We start from the raw sequence: 23801 nt of genomic DNA on the forward strand, positions 1-23801 counted from the left end.
TTTCACCTGAGCTGTGAGATCACTAGGTGATTTCAGGGAATCCTCTAGTGTCTCAACTATCTGCATCATGGAAATAGTAATTCTACATGATGTTTCTAAAGGTTACTGGGAGTCTTCTAAGCATTCCACCTGCAAGTAGGATTGGCAACCAGGTAATGAATTTCCCATCCTCAGCAACAGTTATGACAATTTGTTGTGTGAATTGAGGCCATCACATTGTGAGCTTCTCCATTAATGCACCATTAATGTGGATTGATAAAGCCATGTACGATGACTTTGATTTGAGCAGTGAGTTTTTTGAAAAGAAGATTATAGCTGGGAGGTGTGGAATGGGAATCCACTGGCTACTTTGGTGACCCCCCCCCCCCATGGGAATGCCAGTCACCACGGCAAATGTGTTTAGACTGACTTCAACCCACGTGATGTACTTTGAACATTTGAAATATTCTGTATAAATTCTGAGGAGGTCGTGATAAAATTGATATCCTCGTCACACAGTTGGTTTTCACACCCCACTTTTGTCTCCTGTAAGGAGTCTCAGTGGCTTACAATTGCCTTCCCACAACCACCTACCATTGGAGGTAGATGGGGCTGAGAGAGCTCTGAGAGAAATGTGACTAGCCGCAGATCACCCAGCAGGCTTCATGTGGAGGAACAGGGAAACAAATCTGGTTCACCAGATAAGAATTTGCTGCTCATGTGGAAGAGTGGGGAATCAAACCTGGTCCAGATTAGAGTATGCTTCTCTTAACCTCTATACTTAGGGTTCTGGGTCTGAACAGTGTGCTGGGCTGCATCCTATGATCTGTCTGGGAAAGTTCTGATGGACACAACACTTCCTGAGACTCTCCTTTGCCAGCACCTATTTCTAATCCTGGGAAAGTTTTTTCCTGCTGTTGCAGGATATACTTGGATTAATAGTTGGGGAGAGGGAATGGGCTAGTTGTGTGGTAAGACAACTCTAATTGCAATTTTGTAGATGAAGTATATTTGGTCAGTATGTTTAGAATTAATCATGTTAATTTTATTTTAATTTATTGCATACAATTTAATAACATTCTAAACATTTCCCGTTACAGACTATAACTCTTTGTTGCCCAAGTGCCTTGGTGTGGAATTATTCCACAAATGAAAGTAAAAGCAGTAATCCAGGTTCTCCTTTGGATTTACTTCAATTTGCTCCATCCAGTTTGCCTATGCCAGGAGGAAACTCCGTGTTCAATCAGCAAGTACGCTTCTTTTCAGTTTCCCATTTGACATGATGTTCCATATTATGTGCTCAACAATTGAAAGTCAAGTGGCCTTCAGATCAACAATTGAAAGTCAAGTGGCCCGCAGAAGGCCATTGCTTTCACATCCTACATGTGAACTCCCAAAGGCACCTGGTGGGCCACTGCGAGTAGCAGAGAGCTGGACTAGATGGACTCTGGTCTGATCCAGCTGGCTTGTTCTTATGTTCTTCTTATGTTCTTAGATCAGAGGTGTTGAACTCATTTGTTACAAGGACCATATATGACATAAATGTGACTTGGTCAGGCTGAGCCCAGTGGATGTAGCCACTTTGACTGGTGATCCCCCAGTGGCTTCTTCGACTGGTGATCCCCCACAAGTGGGGGTGACTACCTCAACTGTCAAGCCCTCAACAGGCTCTCTAATCCAGAGAGGGTATATGTTTGTGCATGGCTAACTTGATTATCGAGCCCAGAGTGGTCTCGCCAGCCCAGAATGGCACTGGGGGAGTTGGTCAGTAGTGGGGTGGCTGCCACAGATAATCAGCCCACAGCAGGCTCGCTAACCCAGATCAGCACGGGGGGTGTGTGTGGGGTGTGGCTGCCTCAGGTGGTGAGCCCACAGCAGGCTTGCCAGCCCAGATTGGCATGGGAGTGGGTGACTCACCATGACAGATCAGGAGTAATTTGAAGTGGCTGCCTGGACTGATGAGCCCACAACAGGCTTGACAGGTTGAATTATGAACTGGGGGGGTGTGCCTCAGCTGGCTCACAGGTCTGATAAGACTTCTCAAGGCTGGCCCCCAGGCCACATGCTTGACACCCCTGCTTTAGATATCAGCCTTGTGCAGCCAAGGCAATCCAAACAACTCTCTCTCCATCTGAATTTTTATGACTGCTTTGTTGTGATTATGCATGGGCAATGCCTGGTGCAGTCTCAGAAGCCAAGAATTCCAGGGGACCTCAGTGTGTTGCATATCTTCTTGCTTCCCCATGCCTAGGTGAAAAAGAATAGACCATACAAATGTGCTAAAGCCACATTATTTTTACAGTGTTCTGAATCTAGCTTTTATTGTACAGAATGTAGAATGCTCAGGTGAAGAATTAAACTATTATTGTAAGCCTCCTTAAATAATAAGGAAATACCAGTTAGAATATTTTTTATAAATACATAAATGTTTTAGCATGTGCATATGGGGTGGGAGGGATAAACGGTTCTGCCTTCATGTGACCGTGACTTTGCTCTCCATGTGGAAGTCCTTGCAAGTAGGAGGTCCTTCTTTGCCCATAGAACCTGCTAAGCTCTCCTGTTGTAAGTGGATCAGGGAAAGAGTGCAAGCTGAAGGTTGAACTGAATCATAATTCAGCTGGAGATGTGTCCTTCAGAATATTAGTATATTTGCTTTGAAGTACACAATAGGTGAATGTTAAGATTGGTTCATTCTGCATAGCCTAAATAAGACATCCTAGGGATGCTAAAAAGGCATCCTGGGAAGGCACTCCTCACAGCTTTCTTCCCAAGATGTCCTCAGGACACCTTATTTTAGCTTAAGGCATCTTTTTGGAGAATGCTTCAAAGTGTACCTTCTCCACCTAAGCTGCCTGAAAAAATTATCCCGACTGGCTGTGTAGAATGCAGATCTAAGGAGGTGTCTTATTTTTCCAGCATGGCAATTTTGCCCTCTGGTCAGTTTCACTCTCGGCTTGGGCCTGACATTTTGTGTATTGCTGAAGGGATACTTGCTGCTTCCATTTGCTGAAGGTTGCCCCTGGACATTAGCTCTGCAGGCTCCGATCCTGGGAGCCTGTTCAGCTGAAAAAGTACATGGTTGTTCTGAGCTGGTCCTGCCAATTCTGGAAATATATAGTTTCCCCTTTTTTAGAGTGGTACATTTTTTTTTTTTTTTTTTGAGAATAGCATCTTGCCAGCTATGGGGCATACATAAGTTAGTCTTCAGCCACTCAGAAGATGGGTCTGCTGCCCATTGAAAACATTGGGTTGACCTGCCCACTGCCAATTGACTTGGTTTTTCTGTGCAATAAGATTTTTTTCTGTGCAGTAAGAAAAAATGAAGTCATTCTGTGGAGGACAGGTCTATCCAATGCTTTTTGATGGGTGGCAGACCCATCTTCTGAGCAGCCAAGATTCTCTTGTATTATTGCCATGCTGCAGAAAGCTACAAAAGTTAGGCTCCTCAAAGCACCCAAACAAAAAACCAAAATATAAATAGAGGGAAACTATATATTGCACTTTGGAGATCAACAGACCAGCTGAGTACAACTATGTACCTTTTGGGCTGAAAAAGCACCCAGAATTGGAGCCTGCAGAGCAAACATCCTGGGGCTACCTTCAGCAAATGACAGCAGGGAGAATCCCTTCAGCTGCACACAACATGTTGGGTGCAACCTGAGGGTGAAAAACTGACCAGAGAACAAAATGGTTAGGTGGGAAACAGCCTCTTTCCCCCAATACTGTTACTGTCTGGAAAGTGAAACAGAACCTTCCTCTTTCTAAGATTTTCCCCAGACATCTCATTTTGGATGTGAAGAGTGAGTTGCCCCCTTTTCAGATGTCTCACAGAAATCTTTTTTGTACTGTGAGGAATGGACCACGGTTTTCATGGTTTCAGATAAAAAGGATTCTCAAAAGTACTCCCATTTTAATCTGTAAAATAATAAACAGGAGGTAAAAATGTATTGTCGAAGGCTTTCACGGCCGGAATCACTTGGGTGCTGTGTGGTTTCCGGGCTGTATGGCCGTGTTCTAGCAGCATTCTCTCCTGACGTTTCGCCTGCATCTGTGGCTGGCATCTTCAGAGGATCAAAAATGTTTCTTCCTCATTTGTGGATTGCTTGTCCTTAGAGTGACAAAATGCATTTTCAGTTGTTGTTTCCTAACCTAGCGGCACGGTATACCACAAAGAAATCTAGCATATGCTTCAGATTTGCCATTTACCAATGATGATATGATTAAGAATGTGACTTTTCAGGTTCGGGGAAAAATTTATGAAGTAGAACAGCAGATAAAACAAAGGGGACGTGCTGTGGAAGTGCGGTGGTCATTTGACAAGTGCCAAGAATCAACTGCAGGTAATACACTTAATGGCAAAGAAAAAATTGCAGAAACTGTAAACTTTGGCCTTTGTTTTGGACCTGTGTGAAAGCCATTAGTGTTATCTCTTGTAAGTAAATGAGGAATTTTATCTTTTGGATTGACGGCCCTGTGTAAGTTGGCATTGGTATTGACTGCTAACACTCTAATGATAAACTTCTTGAGAGGAATAAAAGTGTTATAAGTGTTGAGCCCTTCAGGGGTAGGGTGGTCTATTAATTTTTAATAATAATAACAACAACAACAACAACAACAATAACAATAATAATAATAATATGAGAAAGAGGTAGCCTTGTGAATTGTAAGAATGCATAAGGAGCCATGATTTTGTTTTTTGGCACAAGATTGGAAAAGGCACTGAATGTTGAAATGAGTAAGGGGTGGAAGGTAAGATAATGTAGAAGAGCATGTTGGGTAGAATACTGAAGACTGGTTGAAGATGCAGATGGACAGATTTAAAACAACCCGCCTCAATTGATCTTGTGTCCTTTTTTCTTGCTGGTCTGAGATACAATTTAGGACTCAAATTGATAGGGTACAGACTATGGGATATTAGCAGATATTTAGTTCCACTTCCACGCTGTTTGCTCTCTGGCTTTTTTTCATATAAACTACATGGCTCCAAATTATCTGAAGACCTTGTCTGTTTTTCATTATCGTAGACTGTTTACAAAAGCAACATTAATGGTATTCCTATCAGAAAACCTTTGTTGTAGATTTACAGGTGTTCTATACTCTGTGACTGTGTCCCTGTAATTTCCAAAAACCCTGCAGTGCATTCTTTTATTTTGTAAGTTTAACTGTTGTGAGTGCCAACAAAAGATCCTTCCACTATTGACAAATCCAAGAGGAAGTTCAGTACAGTTCCTGCACTTCCTAACTGCTAGAAGACATGAACTTCAGGATCACACTGGAGGTAGCAAAATTTTTGGCAGATGCATTCAGAAATAAAAATCAGAGAACCCCAGAAGCTGACTTCTTGTATTAATAGTTTATTCATTTTACTAATTTACAGAACTTATTTTATTATTTAGTTAATCGATTTTTTACTGTATTTATAATGTGTATGTGGTTGCTTGTATGGGTCAGTAGATCGTAATAGACTAGACTACGAACTAAAACAAGTGAAGAAAGCTATAAGAATCAAAAGCAGAGACTTGATAAAAGGATAATAGAGTCCAGAAAAGTTTCACTGTTCCTTATAAACATTAAAAGCAAAATGACTTAAAAGTCTGTGCAGTCATAGAAACTGTGTTTAGTGCTTCACGTGAGTAGTTTAGTTTAATTTAGTTTTACCTGGTCCTATCTTGAGGCTCATTGTGGCTGTGTTGGCTGGTAGCAGAACAAAATGTGGATACAGTAGCACCATGGAGAGCAACAGAATATTCCAGGATATATGCCAGGATATATATTTTGTGTGTCAAAGCTCACTTCTTTGGATAAAAGGTTTTGTTTTGTGGTGGTTTCCTTGAGAAACAGCACTTCATAAGAGGATCTTCTCAGTTGTCACACTAAATGGACAGTGTTTTTTTCTGCTTCTCTTTCTCCTAGGGGTTACTATCAGTCGCGTTTTGCACACATTGGAGGTTTTGGACAGACATTGCTTTGATCGATCAGATTCCAGCAACTCAATGGAAACTCTTTATCACAAGATTTTCTGGCCGAACCAGAGTAAGGATAACCAGGAGGTAATTTTATTTTTCCAATCTGTATTTATTAACAGGAAGATTCTTTTCCTGTTTTTTTGCCCCTTCCCTTATGTATTTCTTCAAAGTTTTAAGCATCACGGTAGTGTACAAATTCTCATTGTTCAGTACAAATTTTCACTGCTATTGTAATAATTTACTAGGCATTTACTAGGCAGACTATGCTTATGGTGTGATTTGTCATTGCCTTCTCCAGTCATCTATAGTTTACCCCCAGCAAGCTGGTACTCATTTTACCAACCTCAGAAGGATGGAAGGCTAAATCAACCTTGAGCCAGCTACCTGAGATCGACTTCTGTTGGGATTGAGCTCAGGTCACGAGCAGAGCTTTGACTAACGTATTGCAGATTACTGCGCTGTGCTATGGGGCTCCTAATAGTGCCTGTATTGGGAAAAGTTAACTTTCTGACTGTATTTGAAGAATAGTCAATTATTGATGTTAAAATTTTAGCAGTTGCTGTTGTTGCAACTTGTTGACTCTCTAGCTGTTTCTTAAAAATTATTTTTACAGAGGTTATGCACCTGATTCAGACTTTAATCAGAATAAAATATCTCAATTATGCTAAAATGATGCACTCTGAATAGCTTGATTGCCAATCAAGACTTCTATTATTTACTTATAAACAAACAGGATGGAACGCTGGTGGGGCATAAAACCATTTCCTCAAAATTGTTTTCCAGCTTGGATCCATCACAAACAGAGCAGCATACTTTGTGTATGTAAAATTAGGAATAGATTTGAACTGGTGGCTCAGACAGGTAATCTGGTTTGCTGATCTAGGCACCCACCCCCCTCCAGACCTGGCAGGGTGAGCCCATTGCAGCCTGACAAGTCCAGGCACACACCCGTAGGTTAAGAATGCCAATAAGGTTAAAAGTACCCCTCAGTTAAAGCCATCATCTTCCAGATATCAAGGCTCGTTGCTGACGCATCCCTAACATGATTCTCTAGCGTATCACTTGGAAGCCACTTGGAAGTCTCCTGTCAATATGATCACCCCCAGTTCAACTTCATCCATCAAATTCTCCACTTAAAGGGGTCACAGTCATAGTTAAAGTCTGAAAGATGCTCAACATCGAAACTTGTTCAAGGAGGAATGCTTAGTGGACTTTCTTCTCCTTTCTTGGAGGATGATGTTCTTGAGGTTCTCCTGCCTCATTTGGATCAGGGCAGGTGCTCAGTGTTGATGCTTCATTCCTCTTGTCAGCTGCAAGCTTTCCACTTTCATGTTTTCCAGTCTTCCTATGCGTGTTACTCGGGGATATATATGCCTCCATACTCACTTTGGAGTATGCCTTTTCATCATATCCCTTCTCGCTGTCTCCTAAGTCATCCATTAAACAGTCTTTGATGCTGAAATATGAGGACATTTCAACTCTTATCATGATCCAGGTGATAGTCATCTTTTTGATTGTGATGCTGAGGCTGATGACCCCTCCATTCCTTCTCTGGAGGAACATGTCGATGATCCAATTCCTGTCACTCCCATGAAAGACATTAAGCTCTGTTCAAAGCAATTAATTCATATGATGAAAGAGCTGGACTTGACTATATTCAGTGAGATCCAAGATCCTCAGATCCAATCATTTTATTTATTTATTTATTTATTGGTTATATTTCTATACCGCCCTCCCCCGAAGGGCTCAGTGTGAGTGTGATATGGCCGACATGGGGCCGATTTTCCTCCCTTTAATTAAGGGTGTTAATACTAGGAAGGAAAATGGGGGCCCTTTTGTATGCCTGACCACTGTAGAAACAGGATACTGAATTAAATGGATCACTGGTCTGATCCAGCATGGCTGCTCCTATTTTCTTATTTGTATGCCATCATTGCTGTGACACAGAATATGCAAACTACTGTAGCTCAATACAGTGACAAATGTGAAGTTTGAAAAGCTAGACCCCTGTACTAGTCTATGTTCTCTATGGTGTTTAATATTTTGAATTTGAGCTTTTGGATAAACATATAAATGTGCTGAGAGCTGAGCTCTTGGGTTGGTAACTTCAGTACTTGTTCATGCAGTTAGAGAAGTTTTAACCTTTGTTAACATATTTAACAGCATTTAACTTGTTTAGCTTGAAAGGTGTAGTCATACCCTTAAATTGTTATTATAGCTATTTGAATAGTTAAATATTGGGGGTTTTTTTTGTAGCAGAACAGAGAAATTCTGAGAATCTTGAGCATGGGAACAAAACCAAGTAACTGGCATGACAACAAGAATGTACTCAAACCAAACAATACGGAATTTATAATTTGGCTTGGTTTGGTTGGGTTTTGCTCTTTCTGTGTTGCAAAGTGTTTAAAGTGGATTTAGTGTTCTGTTTCATATTGTGGGAGAGTGACTTGAAAGCTTTAATAATTAGCTATTTTTAGTGTCTTGGGTTAACCCCCTGTTCCCAACACCAGATCAACCTTTCCCTCCCTCCTGCTGTTCACTTCCTAGAACAAACTTTTGAAGTTTATCCAATGAAGTCTTTAGTATAAATATCTTCAAAACAAAAATATTCTGTTCTGACCCGTCCCCAAGCAGTGGGAAGCTTGGCCTGTCCTTATGAATTCAACACCCCAGATTCACCTTTCTGCTCACAACCAGCTTTTAAAAATTCTCTTTCTCCAGTCATTAACAGGAAAGTTCACAGGTTTTTTTTAGTTACAAAGAAACTAAGCCCAGTACTTAGGAATGGTACTAATTCTGTGGCAAAGCAGTATTCCTACTTTTTCGGTGGCCAAGCACCTGCATTTACACTCACACACCTTGTAAGCATGCGATTGTCTCTTCTTCCCCATTACATGAGAACATGGTTCTGTAAACCATTTCCTAATCTGAGAATGGTAGGGAAAGGAGTGAATAATAGCTATCCATTGTATGTTTTGAATGGTTTGATGTTACTTCTTTCCTTACTACTATTTTGGGTTTTCTGTTAACTATTCATGTTAGTGGAGAAGTCTGCAAATTAAATTTCACTAAAGTTCATACATTTACAGAGTACATTTAACTCCAAAGCATATTTATTTACTTAGAATATTTTTATCACACTTTTCACCCACACGGGGGACCCAAAGCAGCTAACAGAACAAAAGAGGTAATAAAACAGATTGCTAAAACATAAATGCTCCAACAGGCTAACTTCAATATTAGCTTCAAGCAGACAATGAGCCACGAGGATGTCCTAAACTTAATGATGGTTTCTGTGGCATCTGCCGGTGAAGCATGGCTTTTGCTGATTAGAAGTTAGCCAGCAAGAAAGATTCTTTTTGTGTTGCTTGTCAAAATGTCAACAGAAACTCATGGATTCTATCTGGGAATTTTTATTCCCATAATAACTCAATAAAGGAAGCCTTGCCCTTCAGTTTGCAAGACCTGAGCAAAGTTGTCAGTGATAGGATGTTTCAGAAATCATTAATTTATATGGTTGTCATAAGTCAGAATCATCTGGGATTTGAGAGGGGGCAGGATGAGACAACCAGCCACCTGTATGCTACTGTTCCTGGCTATCAGCAGCTCATCTGATTGCCAGATGGCCCCAAGAAAGCTTTATAAGCCCCATGCTGGTCAGTCCCATGTTTGAGTGAAACTGGACGGGTAAGGTTGCTAATAAAGCCCTTGGGCAGAGTTCTACCTGCATTCTAGGAATCCCCATTTGAATCTAAAGTTCAGTGTTGTAATTTGCGCACATCAGTTTGGAGTAATCAGTGCTGGTTGTGGTGAGTGAGGTATATTCTGCCCATCCCTGGAGTGCTCTTTGCTGGATTTATATTTCCTGCATGGAATAAATGCCGTTATCCCAAAATGCAGTGGCGTAGGAGGAGGAGCAGTGGCGTAGGAGGTTAAGAGCTCATGTATCTAATCTGGAGGAACCGGGTTTGATTCCCAGCTCTGCCGCCTGAGCTGTGGAGGCTTATCTGGGGAATTCATATTAGCCTGTACTCTCCCACACATGCCAGCTGGGTGACCTTGGGCTAGTCACAGCTCTATGATCATAGCTCCTCTGGCAGCTCCTCTCAAGCCCACCACCTACCTCACCCAGGGTGTTTGTTGTGAGGGGCAAGGGCAAGTGCAGATTGCATAAGGCCCCTTTGAGTCTCCTGCAGGACCAGAAAGGGGGGGATTATAAATCCAAGCTCCCTCCTCCTCCTCCTCCTCCTCCTCCTCCTCCTCCTCCTCCTCCTCCACCTCCTCCTCCTCCTCCTCCTCTCATCCTCTCTCCTCTTCCCTTCTTCTCCTTCTAATATTTCTTCTTCCTTCTTGCTTCTTTCTTCTTCTTCTTCTTCCTTCCTTCTTCTTCTTCTTCTTCTTCCTTCTTCTTTAACTTTCTTCGCTTCTTCTTCTTCTTCTTCTTCTTCTTCTTCTTCTTCTTCTTCTTCTTCTTTAACTTCTTCATTTATTGTTTCCTACATTCAGGGCATCTGCCTAGTCAGAATCCCAGTGCCTGATAGCTCAGGAACTTGTTGGCCTCATCAGCTCAGCATGGCCAATTGGCCATGCTGACAGAGGCTGATGGGAATTGTAGTTCCTGAACATCTGGAGAGCCGCAGGTTCCCTACCCCTGATCTAGCCATTCTTACAGGCAGCTGCAGACTCATTGTTTGGCCTTACCCAAATACTTTTCTCTCAGCCTTAATTCCTGCACTGCATACGAGAATTAACTGAAACTATGCGCTGATTGTGTTTAAGAATTTTCTGCCCCAAACTTTGCTCTCTAGCTTTGCATGTTACTTTTAGTGTGTCCTACTGACAAAGAGGTTGGTGCTTGGGTGGGATGATATTAATGTGGGAAGGATTAGCAGGGTGAAGCTTTGAGTACTGCCGCTTCTGGAGGCTACCAAACTCCACTTATTATATACATAGAACTTGATTTTCAAAACTATCAATAGACATTATTGTGTATAAGCAAAGACACTGGCAGTCCAAAGTATGGTAGGTAGAATTTGGGAAAAACCTGGTTGGGAAATACCTGAAAATCTGGGGGATGGAGGCTTTCGAGGAAAGAGTTTAGAGAGGGGAGGAACCACAGCAGTGGAAAAAGCTACACAGTCTGCCACCCATAGCAGTCATTTTGTCCAGGGGAACTGCTCTGTTATCTTCAGATAAGTTGTAATTCTGAAAGATCTTCATCCCCCACTAGGAGGCTGACAACCCAGGTTTTGAAAGTTTCCAGTTTGCAGGGAGGGACATATACCAGAATAAGATTGTTCAAGTGAGAGATCTAGTGTTTTCAATTCGGCTGTTATATCTCATATAACATCCCTGTTGTATGAACCATAGACCCTTATGAATCATCATATCTCTTAAGATACATCTGTGCTTCCCCAGAACTGCCCCAAACCTCTTCCTGTTACAGGAAGTGTTTTGGTGATGCATGTTGAGCAAAGGAGCAGGAAGGTATTCACAATGTGGTTTTATTTGTGCATCTTAATATTAAGAAAGATTTCAGAACAGTTTTTTTCCATTGGAGGGAACCATATCTGTTGATCGTTTTTTGGGTCTCTCTCAAGTCTTGAGCGGGAATTTGTGGAAGTTGGTACAACCTTATATACGAGTACCTCCTCCCCCACGCCAATATCAACAACAAACATTGTTAAAAGGCAAGGACCAGCACTTTAACCTGGTCCTGAAAAGCAAATAGACAACCAGTGAAGATATTTCAGTAATTGCAGGGTGGATATAATTCTAAATAGATGTTTTAACTTTAGCCCAATGCTGGCTTGCACAAGTGCTTCTAGGCCACCTTCTAAAGTGTAATCCAAGAGCATGGAGACATGTTCCAGTTAATCAAGTTGTTAAGGTGGATTTGGTTGGATCTCTGAGGACATATTTATTGAATCAAGAAGGGCAGACAGATTAGGTGCTAAATGTGGACACATGGAAGTCCTTTGGATAGCAAAACAACTTTCCTTCCTGTCAGTAGGACACAATCTGAATAGCTGGCAGGGCTGAAAGTAGTTTTTCTGTGCATTTGAGGTAGATCACATGGATACCCTCTTTACATACCAGAAAACTGAATCCAAGAGACTATTGTCCAATGTTATCCAGGGCCTTTATGACTGACACAGGGCCTGAATTTCTTTCCCCAGGTCCTCATAGGCTTACCACCAATCCATTTTTAGTACTGAAATGTAGTGTTCACTAATAAGTAACAAACATAACAGTGATCCTAATTTAATATATTACAAGGACAGTATATTTTTGTAAATGTTCTGATTGATGTGATCATTTCTTTAAAGTCTCACAATATGTTACTTTTTTCAAACTTTTTCTGGGTGGCAACCAAAACAGAACAGGGTTTAATTTAGTAGTTCTTTATTACTGGGACATGTCTAGATTTATTTTTTAGAATTTTTAAAAAAGTAATCTGGCATCTTTTTGAGTTGATTTTAACTCTTAAAGATTTCCAGACTGGTGGAAATTTGTTGATATCAAGGCTGTGATTTCTAAGATTAATATTAAAGGCAAGGGTTTTTTGAATTTAAAAGATTCTCAGTATGATATGATTTAGTTTAGAAAAGGGCAGGGCCATAGATGCTTGAAGTGCCTCACCCGCCTCACCACTTGAAGTGACCAAGTCACATCACAAATCCTTGGCCATCTGCCAGTGATGACATGGGCCCCAGTCTTCCCCCCAAAGCCAGCCCCCTGCACATTGAACACAAGTGGGCATGGGAGAACATTTGATGCAAGAGGTGCCTTTCTACCCAGGGGTTCTTTTGGGGTTCTGCATCCTCTGATGCCCTTGGGGAGGGATGATCTAGTAGCCATAGTATGAGCTGTGGCCCACTGTCCTACCCTTGTTTGTAGGGATCAGTGCCACATACCCATGTGCTCCTTCCCCTCTATTCCCATGCCTTGCCCCATCCTGTACCCAAGTCAATTGATGAAAGTCTTCATTTGTAGGGAGGGCTTCTTTTGGACGCCCATTCCCATCTGGGTCCCTATAGCTTGGCACCTTCTCAGCCTGGCCCCAGACGTGTGGGCAAGGGCTTGTGGAGGAAGAAGCTGTGAGCTGCTGTACTGTGAAGTTCAGCTAAAAGCTCCTGCATAGTCATAACTGACCATGAACCGACACAGAGGAAAGCAGGGGACGGCTATTGGCTAACCTGTTGCCAGTTTCAGGAGCTTTCCTAGCCCGCCTTTAGAATTTTCAGTTCTGTTTTTCACTTTTGGTTTTCCCTCCTGAAAAGGGGATGGGGTGACAGTGACTCCAGAGCTAGGAATATTCACAATCTGAGAAGTGCAAATATTCTTCATCCTTGTATGAGGACTGGGGTCATGGAAGGATCACTACACCTGTACAGATGACTGATCCCTCCATGATGCAGTCCTGAACATCTACCTCACATAGGTTGGGTGCTTTCAGCTCTGAAGGCCCTGGGCTAAACTGGCGGTGGCTGGGATCTGGTACCACCTGCATGCAGCAACTGTGTTTTTCAGTTCAGTTATGCCAGCACCCAAGAGCAGTGCAGTGGTGCTGGCATAAGTGGCCCTTATCTGGGCAATCTCCGAAATATACTAGGATAAGAGTCAGTCAGCTCCTTAAACATATCTCCCCTCTAGGATTTAGTTTTTTGTCAGCCATATGTCCCATATTGAAAGTAAACTATAATAAAATGGTATGGTCTACCCTAGATGTGATGAGATTTAGATACTTAAGCAGGAAACTTACTCCTTTTTTGCCATCCTTGTGTTTCTAGTTAACAGCCAGCATGATTGCTATACTCATATAAGGGGATGTCTATGTTTTTGTGGTTTTTTACAGGTGGCACCTAATGATGAGGCTGTGGTTACATTGCTTTGTGAATGGGCAGTGAGCAGTAAGAGATCTGGAAAGCATAGGGCTTTGGCGGTTGCCAAGCTACTGGAGAAGAGACAAGCTGAAATTGAGGCAGAAGTAAGTTGCCTTGTAGTGTAATGAATGTGGGTGAGGGAATATAATCTATTTAAGAGAGAGTCCCATTGATCTGAAACAGCACTTTTAAAATAAGCAAAGTATTAGCTTAACTGACTTGTTTTGATTCATTGATTTTGTTATTTTTTTTACCTCAGGCAGAGTCTAATACTGAAAAATGTGGTTTGTTGTTTTTCACAGATGTTATCTGGGTTGTCCAGATTACAGTGGGGCATCAGTTTTATAGAAAAAGGGTATCAGTTTTATAGCTGTGATATTAAAATTCTACAATAGAAGACTCCCTTTCGATCAAAATAATTTTGACATCTGTCAATCATCTTTCCCAGCTGTCCCAATGATTGACAGTTGTCAATCATGGTAGAAACATTCCCAGTTGGCATGTTAATCAGATAAGGGATTGCTACGGCTGTAAACGGTTATGGGCTGTGGGATTGACGTTTCATTCAGTTAAGAGCATGGTAGAAGTGTTTAGAGAGCTGTCTTTCACGTAAGAAGGTTGGTGCTGACAGGCATTTTTGCTTTTGTAAAGTCCCTGCCCTGTGTCACCAAATTGGAGACAAGTTGGTGAAATTCAGTCATGCACTAAAAGATTCTACTCCGTGCAGTGTTCTGTCTTTCCATTGTTGCTCTCTTCCTTTCTAGGTTTTCTATAACTTTCTTCAATAACTTTCTCTCTGGCCCTAGAAAATGCTTAGGATCAGGAAGGGCAGTCCATTTTTAAAATCCCAGGTACATAATAGTAAATTAAACGACTATGAGCCACTGATTTAAGAACTCTAAATTCCATTATTTTTTTCCAACGTAAAGATTCAGCCAACAAGCTACCATGGATCCTTCCCTCTCTTTCCTAATGCTGCTAACTATATTCTATTTGGTATCATAAGTCTTCCGAGCCACTCTCCAATTTCTTCTCCCTATTCTGCTTCTATCGCCACTGTTTCAAAGGTTTAACCCCACTAAATCTGTTGTTCTGTTTACCCATTTGGCCTTGACATTTATATCTTCCTCTTGCCAGTTGCTTCACGTTCAATACATCCAGTTTCCAATGGAACCAGATCTGTGGGTACTTAAATCCAGAGACTGAAGCTATGAACACAGAATACAAATCTTTGTCCAAACTTAAAAAAGCCCCAAGTGGCGACACAGGTGCAGGGTCGCAGCTGCAACACTGGCTGGGCTGGGGGGAGGGGCCCAGAGCCCCAGGGAGGTGGGGCACGGGAGGCAGCTCCAGCTCCGTGCAGAGCCATGGCAGCAACCCACTGTGGCCCGAGGCAGTTTCGGGGCCATGTATCCCAGCTGCCTGCCGGAATATTTGGCCCATGCAGAAAGGGCCTAAGGAAGGCAGGGCATACTCAAAGTAGTTTAATGTAAATCAGCTAATTCTTGCCTATTCTTTCTCACTCTTAATTAGATTAGTTATAAAGTATTAAATAATTTATTGTCGAAGGCTTTCACGGCCAGAATCACTTGGGTGCTGTGTGGTTTCCGGGCTGTATGGCCGTGTTCTAGCGGCATTCTCTCCTGACGTTTCGCCTGCATCTGTGGCTGGCATCTTCAGAGGATCCTCAGGATGCCACGGCCACAGGCTCTGAGCTAACGATCAGAATCTCTTCATTCTGACTCCCTTGGGCCTCAGAAACACACTACAACAAAACAAATTGTTATTTTTCCCCTTCAGTAATACTTATCGATGGCATAATGGGGTGTGAAGGGCATTATCTTTTCTTCATACCCACACTGGTGTAGAAAGAGGCCAACAAAACTCCCCCCATTTACCAGTCTGCTATAAGTACCATAATTTATTATCCTAAATGACACCTACTTGATAAACAGTCTTCCCTTTCTCACTATGTACAGTTGTTTCTAGATTGTTCTGACTTGATATCTGATGCTGGAGCTCAGCTGCCAGCAATGCCTTATCAGACTGACACAGGCTAGGATCTCAATTTAGATAACACCCATTGAATTATGATAAAGCCATATTGAGCATATGCATGATATGTAACAAAAATGTGCAAATGTATGACAAATTATGATTATAAATATAGACAGTCTGGACAAAAAAAAGAGTATGTTTCTTGAAGTTATCCAGTCCTGTAGTCAACACTCCCTCTAAGCATACCCCAGAGCTGTGTTTAAGAGGAAAACCTAGAAAGGAAGAGAGTAGCAATGGAAAGACCAAACTCTGCCCGGAGTAGAATCTTTTACTGCATGAATGAATTTCACCAACTTGTCACTAGGTTTCCTAATGACACAGGACAGGGACTTTACAAAAGCAAAAACACCTGTCAGCGCCAATCTTCCTACGTGAAAGACAGCTCTCTAAACACTTCTACCATGCTCTTAACTGAGTGAAATGTCAATCACACATCCTATAACTGTTTACAGTCACATCAACCCCTTATCTGATTAACATACCAACTGGGGATGCATCTGCCATGATTGACGACTGTCAATCATTGGGACAGCTGGGAAAGACAGATGTCAAAATTATTTTGATCAAAAGGGGGTCCATAGTCTTCTTACACTGACTGTTTTTTCCTTATCTGCTTTCATCTTTGTAGAGATGTGGTGAGGCAGAAGTGTTGGATGAAAAGGAATCAATTTCTTCATCATCGGTTGCTGGATCCAGCCTTCCTGTTTTTCAGAATGTGTTCCTTAGGTTTTTAGATACCCAGGCTCCCTCACTATGTAAGCATCTGTTCATCAGGATAAATCTGCTTCTACAGCTACTGAATTGGTTTTGCTTCATTACTGTTTTACACCTTCGAATAGCCCTCCGTTCCCTTACCGCAGCCTCACTTACAAACTTTTAATGTGTATATAGTTAATGATCCAGAACATTCTTTTGGGAGTTGAACACATTTTTGTCTGTTGACTTTGTGCCCAGTTTTAAGAAACTTGGTCCTCTGCAGTGTGTAACAGGAAAAAGAAAACTATTTTTAACTTGCATTACCTTCAGAGCTACAATACATCGTTAAAATTAGATGTAAAATTAGATAATAAAATTGATAAACTTCTTGAAGTGTAAGACCCAAAACAAGAAGATGTTAACTTAAAATTAAAATATTGCCTTAAATTATAATAGCATAGAGGGGAAAAGACCTCCAAATCTTTTTAAAAATCTTTGTTTCTTGCCAGTTTTATTCAATGATCTGTTTATTCATTAGAACAGGAGATTATGTCTATTCTGTTCTGATGAGCTCAAAGCACATTGAATGTTTACAATGACATCCTAAGCAGATTTACACCCTTGGAGGTTCATTAATTTAAGTGGATTTACAAGGGTATAACTCTGTTTAGGATGGCAATGTCAGTCTCTGACAATCCATTTGGATTTTCTTTTTCTTTGTTGTGGTTACCTGCTGCTACAACAACAGATTTTCCAAGTCATTGGGAAGGTTTGTTTGTAAGCTAGCCACATTGCTCAAATGCAAAGGATTTTTTTTTGTAGAAATTATAAATTTGTTTAACTTTTAGTTGCACTCAGAATTTAAATAGAGAGTCTTCTGAAAAGCGGATGAACATGTGAATGAAAAAGAATTTGCAAAAGTCTGAAAAATGTACATCTTATTATGCGTACATGATATACTGAAATAACCTCATAACATGACAACTGAAGTAGCAGTTGTAATGTAAACAGATTTATCTTGAAGGAGTCCAATTCATTATGAAGGGTTTTTTTCTGCAATCTACCTGACAGCAAGCCTCAGTTATCAAAAATGCATTTTAACTGCATTCCGAATGCTAACTGCAAATATGAACATCCTAAATAATTAAGGTGCTAAGGAATTGAATGTCAGGACAATGAACCCTCAACCCACTGCTCCCTCATTGAGTGTGAGTTGCTCTCCCCTGCATTGTTCCATGCACACAGCTGTTTCTGCGGGCCATCCAGTAGCTTCCTCCCGCCTCCCCAAACAGCCAGGCCAAGGGGGTGGAGCAAATGCTCTGCTGCCCAGCACCTGCCTCCTACCCCCCCCACCCCAAACTGCCAAGTGGGCAAGACTTCCCTGCCTCCCCTTCCCACCCCAACCATCCAAATTCAACCCTCCCCCTTCACCCCAAGCCTTACCTTGCCACCCTCCATCCACACCTCCCCACCCTTTGCCACCCTCCCAACACCCCTCCCCAAACCTAGCCACTCTCCCCTACTCCTAGCCACCACTTGCCACCTTCCCCCACCCCTAACCACCCCTTGCCATTCTCCCCCACCCCCAGCAAGCCCTCCATGCCATCCCCCACCTCCTGCAAGGCCTCCTCAGTATTGCCCGAACCCCCAGCAAGCCCTCCCTGCCTTCACCCCAGCCCCAGCAAGCCCTCCCCACCCCCAGCAAGTACTGCCTGCCCTCACCTCCCACCCTATCTAGGCCTGCTGTATTTACAGCGACCTTTACTACTAGTCTTTTATAACTGTTGTAGGATTTCTGTCTATGGCTGATGTGATCACAGGATCCTGCCTCAGTTTTCCCCCATCTGCCATATCCCCAGTAGCAGTATTCAAGCGGCTTTGCTTATGATATGTTTGTGAGTGGCCAATAAGGCTAAGTATAAAAATGATCGTTCTGGGTAAAATGCTACAGTTAAAGATGGGACATGGTAAGGGTAGCAGAAATAGCTGAAATAATTGCCCCCTTTCCTCCAGTGATCCACAGCGACACCTTCTTTCAACAACACAAGAATATATTTGTGTTTTCCTTAGAAGAAGTGCTGTTAAATAGTGACTAGGTAAGAAAGTAAAGCTAGCTACTACCAGTATAGTGATTATTTACAACTAAGGGGAGATGAAGTTCTAATTGAGAAGGGTTACAGGATCACACATAAGGTTACAAACAAAGGCTATGTCTGTTAGGGAGAGAAAGAGATGGTGAATTTTACTTGGAATGGCTCCCTAAACCCAGGAATCTCAGACTCTTGAAACAGAATTGGCTTTTCTCAACTCCCTCAGAAGTCACTAACGTTCTGTCCTCTGAGATTACCTCAGCTACCTATCACAGGATATCTAACTAGAAACTGTCCAACATAGCTGACTTTAAAAAAGGGTAAAGAATGTGTTTGTGTAGTGTTTAAACTCTAATTAAGGATTGCCTGTATAAAAATTCCAGTAGCATATAAGTGTCTCACCAAATAACTCAATGTGTAGCTTTTGTTTAAAATCCAGCTGTAGTCTTCAGGAAACAAATTAAATTATCTTTATTGATAGCTGACCCAAACAGTGAATATGAGAAGATGGAATTTGTGAACCTAGTTCTCCTTTTCTGTGAATTTATACGACACGATGTTTTCTCCCATGATGCTTACATGTGCACTTTAATATCACGAGGAGACTTAGCCTCTGCCGTCTCTCAATCACGTTCACCAACTGGAGAAAATGCGGACGAACGCTATTCTAAGGAGCAAGATGCCAAAATGGAGGTAAGATGCATGCATATACATGTTTTCTTCTCTGCAGGATTTTGCTTGGTCAAAAATGTAAATGAAGAGTCCTCCTTTTACAATAAATAAATTGTTCAAAATTGGATTATTACCTGGTTTATTTTTCAAATTCTTTTATCTTATGTAGCCTGTTGAGTGATGTCCATCTTGCATCAGGCTAGTGATGGAGGACCAACTGCAGCATGACTGCTTCCTAAGTCTCCAAGGTGGCTTGGGAATTCCTGGCCTTTATAAGAATAGCTCATGATGCTTCTTCTGTCCATTGTCAGGCTTGACTCGGTGTCTGCAGTTTCTCCTATATGCTTGAGGCTTACGCTGGTAATATGAGAAGGAACTGCTTCCATGCTGCCACAACAATTCTAACAGGGCTTATGAAATCATAATTAGGTAGCACTGTACTATGTTTGTACTTCTGACTTCCAAAGCATAGTTCACATTTCCATTTTAGGCATGTAATAAGACAGTTACTTTGGACTGAGATATAATCTATCTACTGCAAAGATGGAGAAATGAAAAGTGCTCCAGATACATGAGTGAAGGCCTGTTATGTTTCATCTAAGTGTATTTGCTGGATAGTGGTTCTTCTATTTGTCACACAGTTGGAGCTGTATGGAAAGGTTTGCTCCCCATATATTCTCTTGAATGTTTTTGGACATTGGGTTCCAATTATGGATTTGTGGGACCATGGGAATAGCAAAGTCCACCTTTCAAGGTATTTCTGTAAGTTTGTATGGTTGATAATATAAAATCTACAGTGAACATTAGCCATATATAAATGGTAAGCTATCCTCAGGGAGTACTCATCTCTCTAGTCAAATTACAGTGGTTTTGCTGCAGCCATTATCTAGTCAAACCCTATCTGGGGGTGGGGGACATATGTCTGTGAGAATGGTACATAACTGCGTTAGTAGATATTCCCTCCCCAAGGCACTTGTCCCGGTAGAAGGGTAATTATGTTGGCTTGGTATGCTGGGATGCAGCACCAGACATGATTCTGTGGTTTCAGCACCCCTGCTGCTGGTGCTAGTGTAGCAGGGGTGGGGAGGGGTGTGGCTGGGGGAGGAACTAATGTTAGTCAACTTCCCCCCAGCTCTAGCCACCTTGAATGGGTGGCCAGGAATTCAGACTTATGGCACCTAAACAGGTGGTGTAATTTTATGAAGTTCAGTGGGGGCTTCTTGGTGGTGGAGAGGCTTTTTCACTTTTCAAGACTCCCTATGCAGCCTTTTGAGTGGGGCTGCCCATCCCTTTAACAAAAGAGAACATTTCCTGAGAGATCCACCCATTCAGTGTATACAAAACATGGAGTCTGTTCCTTTGAGAAACACTCACCTGAGCTTATCTTTTTTATGACGACTTTGAAAAAAACTTACTTTGATATTTCATGAAGTCCTGGTACGGCACTTCCGTGGACTTTTATTTCTAATCTAAAGCAGTAAGTATGCCCGTATGTTTTGCATTCTAAAATGGATTATTTTATTTTACCAATTTGTGGCCAGTCCAAGGTTTACGTCAAACTCTGACTGGTGTTTCTTTTTCTCTTTGGTGATCACTAGGAACATAGTATTATGGAACATATGTACATTGACTCGGGGACCACTAATATTTTTGATGACATAGACAAGAATGACTTTAAAACAGACTTTGGTTCGGAATTTCCAGTAGGTTTAACTTTTCTGATTTTTGTTTTTCAAGACACATTTCCTCATTACTTTACATATACCAGCATGATCTGACACTTAGACACATTCTAACCAACATTTTTTCATATCTTTTAATAGTATCAAAGTATCTCACTTCTCTCCTCCATAGTCTCCTTTCCCTCTTTGAAACAGTTCCACATTTTTAGGTTTACAAAAACTGCTTCATCTGTTTCCTCTATGTTCAAAATGCCAAAGTCATAAACATGTCAAAGGCAATCAAGCATGATTTCATATTCTTTATACTTATTAAGCTCACTATCTTTGAAGGCATTTTCTCCTTAAAAATGTTAATTTTTGTTGGAGCCTTTTAATGCTGTCTGTTGGTTCTCACCCTTTTTCTGTTCATTCAGGGGATGGCTAGGAGGACTTCAGCACCAACGAGCCATCTCAATGCCACCATCCTAAAGGAACAAACCTTACTCATTGCTTTGTGTGATCTGTTGCAGTTAATACAAGTGGAGAATCAATTGTTAGTTCTGGTGATCAGAAGGGCTAATTTGTCACAGATTAATGTGCTCCCACTCTGAAAACATACAACACTTTCAAAAAAATCAAAGTATCACATATTACTGCAAAAAGGTAAAGGTAGACCCCAGAACAAGCACTGGATCATTACTGACCCATGGGATGATAGCACATCACCATGTTTACTAGGCAGTCTGTGTTTATGCGGTGGTTTCCCATTGCCTTCTCCAGTCATCTACACTTTAGCTCCAAAAAGCTGAGTACTCTTTTTACCATTCTTGGAAGGATGGAAGGCTGAGTCAACCTTGAGCCAGCTACCTGAAGCTGACTTCCATTGGGATCAAACTCAGGTTGTGTGCAGAGTTTGGATTGCAATACTGCAGATTACCACTCTGTGTCATGAAGCACAATCCTGCTAACTCATTTATTTAGGAATTTCTTATGCCGCCTCTCCACAGTCCTGCGTGAGGAGGCTTTCAAGTAGAAACATCATATGATCATCATAAATTAACAAGATAAAGAACAAAACACACCAGTAAAACATCAGGGGCATAAAATAGCATAATTTAGAAACTATTACCCAGACTCCCCTACCAAACAAGTGCTGAAATGGGCATTGAAGAATTAGAGGAATGTGTATCTCAAGAACATAGCAAGAGTGGATACCTAAGCGCATTTTCTTACCATTAGTAACTATAATCCCCTGTATCTCCGTATCCAGGAGCATTTCATGCCCTCTAATCTAGGATCTTATTTCTGGGAAATGGGAATTCTTAGTAATGTGGAGTACCATACTCACTTTTATTTTTCCTAGCATGGAAAGAATGCACATAGTAGGTATAACCTTAAAAGCACACTTATTTGAAAATTTGCTGAATTTCAGTTAAAAAAAATAACCTGCATGTAAAGGATTCTGCTGTAAATATGCTAATGAGAGTCAATCCTCAGCCCCTTCTGGACAGCTTTGAAAACTGAATAGAAATGCCATTGTTATTCCTGGACAATTTTCCTTCATTTTCACTGGTGCATACCCCAGGTATCTGTTTTAGGGGAAAACCCAGTTATTCTAGTGAGGAAAAAATAGACTGAATTGGTCATATTGTGTAAAATGTAATAGATATTTCTGTTTACAATATTAAATGTTTGTTTTACACTATTCAGATTTTTTCTCCAATGCCTGGGGAGACTTGCGAGAATCTAAATCGCATGATTAGATGGAAGCTTAGATTTCATTTGCGCCCAGCAGTGAAAAGTCTACGGGCGAGAGAAAAGCTGAGAAGGAGACTGATATCAGCCTCCATCAAGAGCTACAGTAGCCTTCTTACCTTCATTTGCAATATGCAACACATTTTCCAGTCCCTCAGGTAAGTAAGCAGCATTGCCTTTTTGAAGAGTCCATGACATTTTTTGTTTATATTCCCTGAACAAATGCGCACTTGGAAATAAATTCCATGGTCTGTAGGTCTTATCCTTGAACCAGGGCTCATTCCGCACATGCAGAATAATGCACTTTCAAATTGCTTTCAGTGCTCTTTGAAGCTGTGTGGAATGGCAAAATCCACTTGCAAACAGTTGTGAAAGTGGTTTGAAAACGCATTATTTTGCATGTGCGGAAGGGGCCTAAGTAACATCTGTAATTATAAATGACTTTCACTGGATCAGGCTTTTCCCCCTTGTTTTAACTTGCTACGATCTATTTATTTGTTTGTATATTGTATTAGATTTCTATCTCAAACCTTTCCTGGCAAAAGCTAGGCTCGTTGGAAGCAAAGAGATGGAGGTTAGTTGTGACTAAAGATGGTTCTGTTGTTTCCAATGAATCTTTTAGTGCAAATATGTGCAGTTCCTATGAACACACAATCATGTGTGTTCCTATGAAACAATCTTCCACTTGAGACAAGCCAATGAAATATTTCACTGTTGAAAGTATTTCAGTAAAGGCAATTGTGAATTCTACAAGCAAGTATTACCTGAATGGATTTCTTCTCCCTTTTCTGAAGCACAGTTACAAAAGCAGAAATCAGATGACTAGAGTATGTAAAAATCAGGAGGCAAATTAGTATTGGTTTAAAACCAAAGCATGTAATTTTGCTTTTTAAATTGTTGTCTTATGGGAGTTTTGTTATGCTATGCTGTGTTTGGCCCGAATCTGCAAACAAGCTCTGACCTGGTCTTCCCAAAAGGTCCCAAGATCCTTCTGTAGAATTGCTAAACCTTTTCATGGCAGTCCTGCAGTCACTATGA

The 23801-nt window shown here is 41.3% G+C and overlaps 1 protein-coding gene across 1 annotated transcript in view; it reads left to right on the forward strand.

Moving 5' to 3' along the window:
• The window catches only part of MED12L (mediator complex subunit 12L), a 201523-nt gene that overhangs the window by 20856 nt on the left and 156866 nt on the right, over positions 1-23801 (forward strand). The window contains 9 exon segments of the mRNA XM_048507092.1: positions 1080-1229; positions 4220-4319; positions 5893-6029; positions 13804-13935; positions 16518-16644; positions 19157-19368; positions 20946-21050; positions 22719-22877; positions 22880-22921. Coding sequence (XP_048363049.1) covers positions 1080-1229; positions 4220-4319; positions 5893-6029; positions 13804-13935; positions 16518-16644; positions 19157-19368; positions 20946-21050; positions 22719-22877; positions 22880-22921 — 1164 coding nt within the window.

Source organism: Sphaerodactylus townsendi, linkage group LG08 (assembly GCF_021028975.2).
Source record: "Sphaerodactylus townsendi isolate TG3544 linkage group LG08, MPM_Stown_v2.3, whole genome shotgun sequence".
NCBI lineage: Eukaryota > Metazoa > Chordata > Lepidosauria > Squamata > Sphaerodactylidae > Sphaerodactylus > Sphaerodactylus townsendi.